Source organism: Montipora capricornis, chromosome 1 (assembly GCF_036669925.1).
Source record: "Montipora capricornis isolate CH-2021 chromosome 1, ASM3666992v2, whole genome shotgun sequence".
Classification (NCBI taxonomy): domain Eukaryota; kingdom Metazoa; phylum Cnidaria; class Anthozoa; order Scleractinia; family Acroporidae; genus Montipora; species Montipora capricornis.
The window spans coordinates 26,158,346-26,170,845 of record NC_090883.1 but is presented as its reverse complement, the minus strand read 5'-3'; the positions used below and the strand labels follow the sequence as shown (position 1 = coordinate 26,170,845).

At 38.7% G+C, this 12,500-nt stretch overlaps 3 protein-coding genes across 3 annotated transcripts in view; 2 read left to right on the top strand and 1 right to left on the bottom strand.

Annotated features, from left to right (window-relative positions):
• LOC138013647 (neuropeptide SIFamide receptor-like) overlaps positions 1-592 on the bottom strand; it is a 1,641-nt gene extending 1,049 nt beyond the window's left edge. The window contains exons 1-2 of the mRNA XM_068860739.1: positions 562-592; positions 1-473 (exon numbers count right to left, since the gene is read on the bottom strand). The exon at positions 1-473 is cut by the window's left edge and continues 1,049 nt beyond it. Of these exons, the coding sequence (XP_068716840.1) occupies positions 1-473; positions 562-592 (504 nt within the window). The remainder of the gene's footprint in view (positions 474-561) is intronic.
• Positions 1-12,500, top strand: part of LOC138037190 (neuropeptide SIFamide receptor-like) — a 75,650-nt gene that overhangs the window by 27,069 nt on the left and 36,081 nt on the right. The gene's annotated exons all lie outside the window — the stretch shown is intronic.
• On the top strand, positions 1,263-5,748 carry LOC138013638 (uncharacterized). The gene is made up of 2 exons (XM_068860731.1): positions 1,263-1,778; positions 4,357-5,748. Exons 1-2 carry the CDS (start codon positions 1,263-1,265, stop codon positions 5,746-5,748), a joined length of 1,908 nt encoding a protein of 635 aa, XP_068716832.1.

Genomic DNA, 12,500 nt, shown 5'->3' with positions numbered 1-12,500 from the left:
AAGAAACGCGTAAGGGAACATTAATGCAAACGATAGAACCCATATCATCGTTGATAGGATCTTTGGTCGTTGGAAAATTGCTTCTCGAAGAGGAAAGAATACGGCGTAAAATCTCTCAAAGGAAATGAACATCATTGTTAGCACTGAAGCTGCTATAGAAATAGGCATAGCGTAGAAAAGCATTTTGCAAGTAACGATTCCCAATATTCCTCCAAACCAAAGAGTTCCTTTGTAAAGATATGCGACTTGGTATGGCATAACTGTTATGGTCAGTAATAGATCGGCAATAGCCATATTTGCTATAAAGAGGTTCGTTACACGTCTAGTAGATTTTTTCAACACTATAAACAAGCCAAAGGAATTGCCAAAAAAGGCTATCAAGAAAGTAACTGCATATGCTGATGACAAGCCAATCTGGGCGTTCGATGATAAATAACCAGGAACTTGTCGTGTGGAACTGGAGTCACTTGTTCCTACAAAAGAAATAATAATAATAATAATAATAATAATAATAATAATAATAATAATAATAATAATAATAATGAAAAGTACACAAGTGACCGTGAAGCAAGGTGTCATGTGATACATGCATGGCTTCGAGGCCCTCGTACGATATCGAGATAAGTGGCCAGTCAGCGCAAGTTGTCAGGGCATTGGAACTTATGATCGGATGGTTACGTTCGACCCCAGATAATCCGATACCGATAAATCTCTTTATGATTTAATGTCTTACCTTTGTTCTTTTTTTAACGCTATGGATGGAAATTAGTTGCCAGATGGGGGATATGGTGAGATATAATGTGCTCAAAGGACTGAGGTGGTAAAAAGGGGGGGGGGTGGGGGTTGGAATAAAGGAATCCATGGTTCTGCCTCCAAATAGTCTTACGGGGAAAACGAAATAAAAGGGAGGTGATCCTATGGGGCGCTATGGGGCGCCGTACTAGTCAATATTGTTTACTTATTTCTATGGTCTCCTGGACTTTTTATGTGATCAAGTTAACTTTTTATGTGGTCTCTTTGAAATTTTATGCGGTCAACCTGACTTTTTGTATGGTCAACTTGTGACTTTTTATATGGCTAACCTTTGACTTTTTATATGGTCAACCAGACTTTTTATATGGTCAACTGTTGACTTTTTACTTGGTCAACTGTTGACTTTTTATTTGGTCAACTGTTGACTTTTTATTTGGTCAACTGTTGACTTTTTATATGGACTTTTTATTTGGTCAACTAATGCACTGCGCGCGAGGCTCGCAACAAATATGGCTGACAGTAACGAGAGCGTGGACCAAATCACGTCCGCCTGTGCTATAGCGACTCAGGCGCTTGAAGCAATTGGCAACCTCCAATGCAGAGACATCCGAAATTTAGCATCGTCAACTGCTACTGGTAGTGTTTCGAGCAGTTGTAACCCGTCAACAAGTGGAAGTTCTGCGATTGCAGCCGAGCTTGGAAGAAGATTTCCAACATTTAACGCACGTGGGGGGAGAACAAATAGCCGAAAAGGTAGTTCCAGTGCCTCGAACCACAAGATATCCTCTCAATCACAGTCATCAAAATTTGGGCAACCTCTGAAGTCCATTGTGCACAGAGAATTAGTGATAATACCTAATCCAAGTATGAACCAAGTAGCAAGTCACGTAAACAAAGTAAAATTGGAGGAGAGAGGCCTCATCATTCACGAGTTTCCTTTCGACAGAAGGTGGACACCTCTTGACCTCAAAAGAAACATTGAAAGCCAACTTCCAAGGAAAGATATTCTGTTTGATTATCTCAAGGTTAGTATGGGTAATATGAGAAGTTCATGTCATGTACCCCTTGTAGTAATATGCAGACCCTTTTACAGATATGCGCGTAGTTACCTGGCCTTTAATTGAAAATGAGGCCGGAATTGACCTTGTTATTATACCAAATTCCCTCCTTTCTTATGTTAACGATGTTGTCCTCAAATGAACAACATTGTTAACACTGAAGCTGCTACAGAAATAGGAATAGCGTAGCGAAGCATTTTGCAAGTAACGATTCCCAATATCCCTCCAAACCAAAGAGTTTCTTTGTAAAGATGTGCGACTTGGTGTGGCATAGCTGTTAAGGTCAGTAATAGATCGGCAATAGCCATATTTGCTATGAAGAGGTTCGTTACACGTCTAGTAGATTTTTTCAACACTACAAACAAGCCAAAGGAATTGCCAAAAAAGGCTATCAAGAAGGTAAGTGCATATGCTGATGTCAAAGCAATCTGGGCGTTCGATGATAAATAACCAGGAACTTGTCGTGTGGAACTGGAGTCACTTGTTCCTAAAAGAGAAATAATAATAATAATAATAATAATAATAATAATAATAATAATAATGAAAAGTACACAAGTGACCGTGAAGCAAGGTGTCATGTGATACATGCATGGCTTCGAGGCCCTCGTACGATATCGAGATAAGTGGCCAGTCAGCGCAAGTTGTCAGGGCATTGGAACTTATGATCGGATGGTTACGTTCGACCCCAGATAATCCGATACCGATAAATCTCTTTATGATTTAATGTCTTACCTTTTTTCTTTTTTTAACGCTATGGATGGAAATTAGTTGCCAGATGGGGGATATGGTGAGATATAATGTGCTCAAAGGACTGAGGTGGTAAAAAGGGGGGGGGGTGGGGGTTGGAATAAAGGAATCCATGGTTCTGCCTCCAAAAAGACATAAGGGGAAAACCAAATAAAAGGGAGGTGATCCTATGGGGCGCTATGGGGCGCCGTACTAGTCAATATTGTTTACTTATTTCTATGGTCTCCTGGACTTTTTATGTGATCAAGTTAACTTTTTATGTGGTCTCTGACATTTTATGCGGTCAACCTGACTTTTTGTATGGTCAACTTGTGACTTTTTACATGGCTAACCTGACTTTTTATATGGTCAACCTGACTTTTTATATGGTCAACTGTTGACTTTTTATATGGTCAACTGTTGACTTTTTATTTGGTCAACTGTTGACTTTTTATTTGGTCAACTGTTGACTTTTTATTTGGTCAGCTGTTGACTTTTTATATGGACTTTTTATTTGGTCAACTAATGCACTGCGCGCGAGGCTCGCAACAAATATGGCTGACAGTAACGAGAGCGTGGACCAAATCACGTCCGCCTGTGCTATAGCGACTCAGGCGCTTGAAGCAATTGGCAACCTCCAATGCAGAGACATCCGAAATTTAGCATCGTCAACTGCTACTGGTAGTGTTTCGAGCAGTTGTAACCCATCAACAAGTGGAAGTTCTGCGATTGCAGCCAAGCTTGGAAGAAGATTCCCAACATTTAACGCACGTGGGGGGGGAGAACAAATAGCCGAAAAGGTAGTTCCAGTGCCTCGAACCACAAGATATCCTCTCAATCGCAGTCATCAAAATTTGGGCAACCTCTGAAGTCCATTGTGCACAGAGAATTAGTGATAATACCTAATCCAAGTATGAACCAAGTACCAAGTCACGCAAACAAAGTCAAATTAGAGGAGAGAGGCCTCATCATTCACGAGTTTCCTTTCGACAGAAGGTGGACACCTCTTGACCTCAAAAGAAACATTGAAAGCCAACTTCCAAGGAAAGATATTCTGTTTGATTATCTCAAGGTTAGTATGGGTAATATGAGAAGTTCATGTCATGTACCCCTTGTAGTAATATGCAGACCCTTTTACAGATATGCGCGTAGTTACCTGGCCTTTAAATGAAAATGAGGCCGGAATTGACCTTGTTATGATACCGAATTCCCTCCTTTCTTATGTTAACGATGTTGTCCTCATGCTAATTAGTTGAAATTAACACAAGAAAAGAGGTTTCTATCAAAACAAGCTCAACTCTAGCCTATTGTAGCTTTCATTCAAAGGCCAGGTAACTAAGCACACAACTGCAAAAACAGTCATTTGAGACAGAGTCAACGTCATTCCTTTTAATTTGATTCTCAAAGTTTGTGTTTGCCCTAAATTTATAAGAAAAACAGACGTTAAGGAGAAAGTTCAGTCCTCACATTATTTCTTAAATAAATGTTTTTTAGTACTGTGATCAATATGTATAAGGGCTGTTGCTTTGTTTATGATCACATATTGACAGATACTTAGGAAATGTAACCTTTCAAAGCTGGTTGTGTTCCTTTCATTTTTTTGTTGGAATGTCAATTATATGCCATCTCATAACAAAGAGAATTTTTTCCATTTGTGACAGTCTGCAATCTGAGAAAAGGAGGGGAATGAGGGTAGGAGACCAATAGTGGAAGCACTGGTACTCTTTGTTCTTAGAGATATGATTAGGAAAATCTGTACCAAAGCATGTAATTATACAACACAAGGGAGAACAGTTTCGTTTTCCTTTCCTTTATATAGGCATGCTATGGAACCTTGGTGATTCCAAAACTGGCAAAGGGGGTAAGGATGGATGGCGAAAGGATAATAAAGCTCTCAGGGCAAGGGAGTGTATACATCAGATGTATAGATCCCCTTGAAGATGAGGATAAAGATGAAGAGGATGAGCAACTGATGAGTCCAACCTTTAGTCAACTCTCTGATGACCTCTCAAACAACCCTGTGGTAACAATGTCTTCACCCCTTCAGCAGCCAATTAGTCAGCCTCAGCCTCTAGATCAGGCAGATCCACTGTTTTCGGTGCCTGTAGAAGTGCCTCCATTTATTGACCTATGGAGTGACCAGTCCACTAACAATTGTGATGTAGTTATTAGTAATGTCGTACCAACTTCTCCAACATGCAGTGATGAAGTGCCAACGAAAATAATAAGAGTACAAAGGTCCCTCATTAGAGAAGATATGATTGAGATCTTTCTAGATCTCTCAATATTGAAATTTAATTTAAATGCCATCATTATAAATCAGCATGGTATTGAAGAGGCTGGACAGGGTAATGGGGTCCTAAGGGAAGTCTTTTCTTTGTTTTGGAAAGATTGTTATGAGTCACACATGTTGGGAGAGTGTGAGAGGGTTCCCTACATCAGGCATGATTTTGACAGAAAAAAGTGGGAGGCAGTCGGAAGGATACTTGTTAAGGGATATACTGATTGCCAATATTTTCCCCTTAAGATAAGCAAAGCTTTTTTCACTGGTTGCCTTTTTGGGGAGGGAAGTGTAACCTCCATGATGTTGCAAGACTCCTTCAAGCACTATGTCTCTAAATCTGAGGCTAGTGTAATAGAGGGCTGTTTGTCTGATAGCATTCAGGGTGACAATGCAGAATTACTTGACTTTTTGTCAGCTTTTGATTGTAAACGAAGAGTTACACAAGACAACCTAGTGGAAGTAATCAGAGAACTTGCCCACAAGGAAATAATTCAGAAACCTCAATATGTAGCTGATTGCTGGGGGCCTATTGTTTCCCACCTTAAGTTATATTTTCCTGATATGTTTTCTTTGCATGAACTGTATTCCTCCATACTGCCAACTAATGTCAACGTTATTTCCCTCCTTAAAGCAACACCCCTTACAGCTGCTGAGGGGGAGACCTTAGCTCACTTAAAGAGATTTATAAGAGGTCTTGACGAGTCCAAACTTGCCACTTTTTTGAGATTTACTACAGCATCAGATGTTCTTGTTACTGAGACGCTGACAATTTCTTTCACAAACAATGAAGGGTTTCAAAGACGGCCAGTTGCTCACACATGTAGCTACACGTTAGAACTACCAAGCACCTATTCAAGCTTCTGTGAGTTCAGGGAAGAGTTCATGGCTGTTTTAAATGCCGATAAGTGGGAAATGACCATAGCTTAAAGATAAATGATGCTCTCATTTATACATTTGTTTAACCACCCAATCTTCTGTCACTTTGTTAAGTCTGGTAATAGTTGAGGTTTCATTTAATTAATTAAAGGAAAATTTCTGAAAATAACATGTCTTTAATAATGCAACATGCAGGTCATCAGTATAGGGAAATTGATCACCAAAGATCAGATGTTCCAGATATTTCTCCCAATTAGTATTAAAAGAAATGTGTCACGAACTTTGAGGAGAATGTGCTTGTCCAGTAGTGGAACTTACAGAAATAGGTTGGATGGCACAGTTTTTATCACTTTCTACAAGCTTGTTGTATTAATCGATTGATACAACAAAAATGGTATCAAGAACATGCCTTAACACTGGTAAACAATTTATGGAAATGTTCTCAATATCACCAATGTTTAGGCACATTTTTGATTCCATTTTTTATTGTGTCAACTGCTGAAGAATGGTTTTATTAATCCGTCACGTAAACTTGCTGGAATGTGATATAAATCGATGTCAGCCACCTTGAATAAAATTGCAAGAAGTGCATTATAAAGGATTTTATGATGAGGTAACGGTTGTAAGGCTCTGCTGTCTTTGAATAATTTTGAATAATCGTTATATCTTACAACTTTGTTATTGTTGTTGAAATTAAGAGTTAGGTTAAAAGAGATCTTGTTCAATAAAATCAATGTTTGATGTTTTCAGTTGACGCCTTTGGTCTCTTATATGTCTTCATAGTAGCATACAGTCAAGGAAATCAGAAATGTCGTCAATCTAATGTTTCTAGTACCTTACGATGACTCGCAAAATAAAGATTATTTGTCAAATCATAGACACCAATATGTTTAAACAATGCAAATAAGTGATTTCTCCACTTCTGTCTTCGTCTTGCAAAGTATTGCATCGACTTTCCAAATCTGCCATCTGTTGAGAAGAAATGTGAGCACTGATCCTTGGAACTACCACCTGGTAGTCTTCCTCCTCCGCAGGGAATGGTCCTGATGGATCAAATACACTCGCCACTCCAGCATAACTAGACTGTTCATTCTCAAGCATACCAGATGTATATAACTGTAGTGGAGAACGATTTCCTTCAGAGGATAAGGGATGGCTTTGCCATTGGTTTTTGAACTCTTCTAAGCACTTGTTAATTCTGGGGATGTATGTGTAATGTAATGCAAATAAATGCAGTTCATTAAGAGGATCAAGAAGCCCTCTGTCCTCCAAGTGGGCAAATGTTCTTGCAAAGAAACAAAGTACGCCAGAATAGACATCTCTGTGTGCTCTCTCGACGCGGCAGTTGTGTACGGAACTGCCAGTTATGATGCTTCCCCTACCAACACCTCTCTGTTCTAACATGAATTGTGCCACTTTAAAATTTTCCATACCGTAGTCGCTTCGCACCCTAGATGGTAATCCGTAGCTGTTAACTCCCTTGACAAACTGCTCCAACACTGTGTCAGCTGTATTGTCATTACAGCAGTGCGCGTAAATTATAAGGCGGGAATACCCATCAACGCATAGATGGGTTATGAGTCGCCATCTGATAAGTTTGTGATTGCTGTCAATGTGCCACAAAGCATTTGGAGTTGGAACACTGTACTTTCTTCTGTAAATTGCTGGTCGCCACCTCAAGGCTGTGCCAATGGGATCAAGTGTGCGGAGACAATTCCTCACTCGCCATCGTTGGATATTTAATCCTCTACTCCTGAGAGCACCCAACAGTCTTGCCTGCCCAATATTGGGAGTTAAGGTTTGGATTTCTTGTACTATTTTTTCTAAATCAGTATCTGAAATCTGAGTCCAGCTTAAGTCCTCGTCCCCAGTTATGCCATACATCATTCTTCTCCTCCTTAGAGTACTCTCACTCACTCCAAGTAAATCGGCTATTTTTTTCCACGGGAAATGCAGTTCTCTCAAAAAACGTATTTGTTCTTCCTCGATAACGTAACGTGGGCGTCCTGGACCATTGCATGTGGAAATGGTTGGGCTACTATATGCAGTTTCCCTAGTTAAATCTGGAGCACCGTGTCTATGTAGTTGTAGTAGATCACCCAAGTTCCTTACATTAGTCAGAGTTACATTTAGGATTCGTAACACCTCAGCAAAATCACGATTGCTTTCAATCTCGGAAATCAGCAACTGAATGGTGTCTACAGCAGCCATCAATCTACCAATAGCCCGATCAATATCCTCTAATGACAAGCTTTGCGACCTATCGGCTTCTTCAAACGTTGTTATTGTAGAAAGCAATAGCTTGAGATTGTCGAAGAATAAAAACAATCCATATTCATTTCTTTCTCTCGCTGTGTCTCGACTCATACTTGGTCAAAGATCACCGTACGGCTGTCACTAGTTGATTTCGCTGAAAGCCCCATCAGGCGTGCGATGCGTTTTATAAAAAATCAACAGTTGACCAAATAAAAAGTCAACAGTTGACCAAATAAAAAGTCAACAGTTGACCAAGTAAAAAGTCAACAGTTGACCATATAAAAAGTCTGGTTGACCATATAAAAAGTCAAAGGTTAGCCATATAAAAAGTCACAAGTTGACCATACAAAAAGTCAGGTTGACCGCATAAAATTTCAAAGAGACCACATAAAAAGTTAACTTGATCACATAAAAAGTCCAGGAGACCATAGAAATAAGTAAACAATATTGACTAGTACGGCGCCCCATATGATCCTGTTGAAGGTAAAGTGGCACTTCGTGAATTAAACTATTGGACTAAATAAGCTTCAACAACAATAAGCCAACTCGGTAAACATCGAAAACAACAAACCCGTTTTGATTTGCTTACCGTTTGTTTCTGTGCCGTTGTTGGGACCGTTCATTTTATTTTTAGCCTCAAGGAATCTGGACTTATCTGTTGAGACAATAAGGATGAACTTGAGTACAACTCTTATAGCGGTGAGATTAAGTTAAGGGAAACTTGTAACTAACGTGATACAAAAATAACATGTATACAAGTGCATATGTCCTTCTATGTGAATGTTCCTTTCAGTTCGCCCAGAGAGGTGTCGAAGGTGTCGATGTTTTGCCTATATAGCTACTTTACTATGGTAGTATCCACTTAGGTTGGTCCTCAGCTCGGTTTAACCAAATGTAAGCAAAAGCAGCGAGCACGATTTGTAAATTCTGTTGTTAGAGATCTGGATTCGGTTTGGATTCCGTTCCAATGTGTACAAAATATTCGGATTTTCCGTAATGTTTAGAGGCTGGTGAAGTAGAAACGTGAGGTGGTGCTCTCACCACAGCGCCATCCCATCGCCCAATGTTCTTTGGTTCATCTCAGATCTCTAGGCGATTTAAGTGGGTTTACGTTGTTGTTGTTTACAATGCTCCGACAAACGTGTTCAAAATAGCTCGTTTAATATCATACAAGAGGAGATAATCATTCAAGGAAATTAATTGAAGGTTTCATAATTAGCTGTATTCACAAACCCACAAATTAAAAGGGAGACCGCGCAGGTCTGTCACTTTTTTTCAAATTTCACTATGTCCAAATTTGCGGTGGATTTTACAATCTGCAACTTGCCTGCGGATGTTAGGTTGACGGATTTTCAAGTCGGATGTCGGATTCTCACAATTTTCACAACTCGGATGTCGGCTTTTCACAAGTTTTTTGTCAGGTTTTCAGCAACTCGGATGGCACCTGCAAGCTTCCGTAGATTATCACAGTTGTCATTAGGTTACAAAGAACGAGACGAAATATGTCAAGTATAGAGAACTCAATGTCTGCTGAAAAAAAAAACAGAATTATGGAAAAAGTAACAACAGTAATTTTATAAAAAAGTCAGTCTTTCCAAAGTGCGAATATTGTGTTAAGAACACTTAGTTTATAGACCCATAGTAAACCAAAAAACCATACAAAAGTTGCAAAGAGACACCACCACCCTATAGCAGTCTTCTTTTATTGTAAACAAATAAGGAAATAGAATCCTAAAGAAATCTTACTAGAACGGCAAAAGCCAAAAAGGGAATTTCCCTAAAACCTATTTTACAAACGAACGGCACAAAACATCTCAAATGGTTAAATTAATGTCTCCGACGTTAATTTTGAAGTTTTATCTCGTGTAGAAACGTCTATGTAGAAACGCATAATTACTTATATTCAAAACTGAATAACATAGAATACATGAAACGTTTCGTACATTTGAACAGTGGGAATATATATATGCTATTCACGGGCTGGGAGGTCCGTATAGGAAAAAACTGTGCCAGAGGTCTTCAGTACGGCCCGAGGCCGCAGGCCTTAAAACAGGAGGAAAATTTTTCGTGAAAAATACTCAAACATCTGTCTCTGCACTCCTATCTTATTATTTGAATTCTCATATCTTATTATTTGAGTTCTCTGCAGTAAGTCGTTTTAGTTGAACAGCATGTCAACATTTCACGAAAAACAACAACGCGAAAAACCACAACTTCGCGACGTGTTTGTTTGCCTATTTTAGCTAGGAATCCGTATATTCTTAAATGAAGCAATATAAAACGAGATTAGAAAATGGAACTCCAAAGAAAATAACGGATGTCAACCGAAAAACCGAGTTAGAAAAACTGCTCTGCAGTGTAAATTGTTTTATGTTCAACGGCATGTCAACAGTTCAAGAAAACCAACGATTCGAAAACAGCAAAGGGTGGTCAGCAAGATCATGTGAATACTCGCCTTTTTGAAGAATAACCAGGCATTTCATTCCATTTCTGATGTTTTTCCTTCTCTTTGCAACGGTTAGTAAGCAAAGATTTGCAATTTAAGAGGTAAAATCCAACGGTTCGTCGCGCCGTAGTGAAAACATTTTCATTTAGCCGCGACAGTTTCAGTACGGAACAGATTTTGGACCGTGGTCCGTATCGTAAAAAGCTGGACCGGCTGCGGGCGCGCGAATAGCCAATCATATTCAAGGATTTAGGATTCCGGCCCGCTAAGATGCTTCAGAAAAAAATAAATTGGAATACGTCATAGATAGAGATTATCAGAGTTACTGTTGTTACAAAGAACGGGACGAAATAGGCCACTTGCACTAAGAGGTCACATGACCAATGCTTCCCTTAAACAGTGAGTTGTAATCTTGATGTTACCAAAAATTGACAGAACACATAAAAATTATCTTACACGCGAAATTTGAGAAGAAACGCATTTAAGGGAGAAATTTTATGGTACTTTGATTTTCCAACAACGTAGCATGATTTGTCTTGGCCCCCAGGTTGGAGGGAATACTCTTGCCCACCAACAGGGCGGCCAAAACTACTTTTTGCTTGTATCTTGTTAAATGTTGGATAGTTGAGTTCAGATGTGCCATGAACGTTACCAAATCATCTTTTCAACATTTTCCTTGAAGTTCAAGTGCAAAACTTGTGTCAGAAAGCGGTAATTCATAATTTTAAAAAATTAAGTTTGGGTCACGTGACCAGCTACGGACTTTCTCATTTTAAGCAAATGGTGCGGGTTTGAAAAACCAAATCACTATTATTTTGTTTAAGAGATGACCCACTAATAGTGTTTCGAAGGCAAAATCATGAAACTTTCATTTTCTTAAAAACGATGTCACATGACCTCATAGTGCAAGTGGCCTATATGTCAGAAGGAAAGGAAGGAACTTTATTTAAATGTCTATAGTCGTTCTAGTGCTGGAGCACTAATTGGGGACACTGTAAACTGAAATATGAATTAACTCAAATCAAGTTAAATGTTGGTTTTTGAGGAGAGGGGAAAACCGGAGTACCCGGATATAACTAAATGTCGATAACTAAGTGTAGGTAACTAAATGTCTGAGGTGTTAAGTTAGAGGAAAGCACGTATTTTTACAAACCTGCGCTGAAAAAACTAAGGAACAGAATAAAAAGTAATGAACAGTAAGTTTAAAACAAAGTTAGCCTTCCCAAATCATTGAAATTGCGAATATTGTGTAAAAGAACACTTAAGTTTTTAGACTCAAAAACCCTAAAACTATACAGAGGTCGCACAGACACACCACCCTATTATCAAGGAGTCACGGCTTCTATTATTATGATTTTATCTAAAAAAATTAGGATATAAAATCCTTAAGAAATATTACCTTGAAAGGCAAACGCAAAAAGCATCTTATCAAAAGCCATTTTACCACGAACGGAACAAAATATCTCAAATGGTGAACTAAAATGACTCCGGTGTTAATTTTAAAGTTTCATCTGACTCGTGTAGAAACTTCTATGTAGAAACACTCAATTACTTATATTGAAAGTCAGTCTTTCCAAATTGCGAATATTGTGTTAAAGAACGCTTATTTCATGGACCCATAGTAATTGAGTAATTGAGTAACTGCTTTTTGGCTTTTGTCGTTCAAGTAAGATTTCTTTAGGATTCTCAAAGGTGACACGGTACTCTCCAGTGCTTGAAACTGGCAACCACTTGTTTTGGAAAGCCGATCTTTTAAAGTGTTTTCAAGATAAAATAGGTTTTAGGGAAATTCCCTTTTTTGGCTTTTGCCGTTCAAGTAAGATTTCTTTAGGATTCTATTTCCTTATTTATTTAGAATAAAAGAAGACTGCTATAGGGTGGTGGTGTCTCTGTGCAACTTTTGTATGCTTTTTTGGTTTACTATGAGTCTATGTGTTCTTAACACAATATTCGCAATTTGGAAAGACTGACTTTTTTTAAAACTTACTGTTGTTACTTTTTCCATAATTCTGTTTTTTTTTTTCAGCAGACATTGAGTTCTCTATACTTGACATATTTCGTCTCGTTCTTTGTAACCTAATGATAACTGTGATAATCTACA

Excerpts from the sequence above, each read along its gene's own strand:
- LOC138013638 (XM_068860731.1), top strand. The coding sequence starts at position 1,263 with ATGGCTGACAGTAACGAGAGCGTGGACCAAATCACGTCCGCCTGTGCT. Across the intron at positions 1,779-4,356 it reads TTCTGTTTGATTATCTCAAG|GCATGCTATGGAACCTTGGT; the intron begins GTTAGTATGGGT and ends TCCTTTATATAG.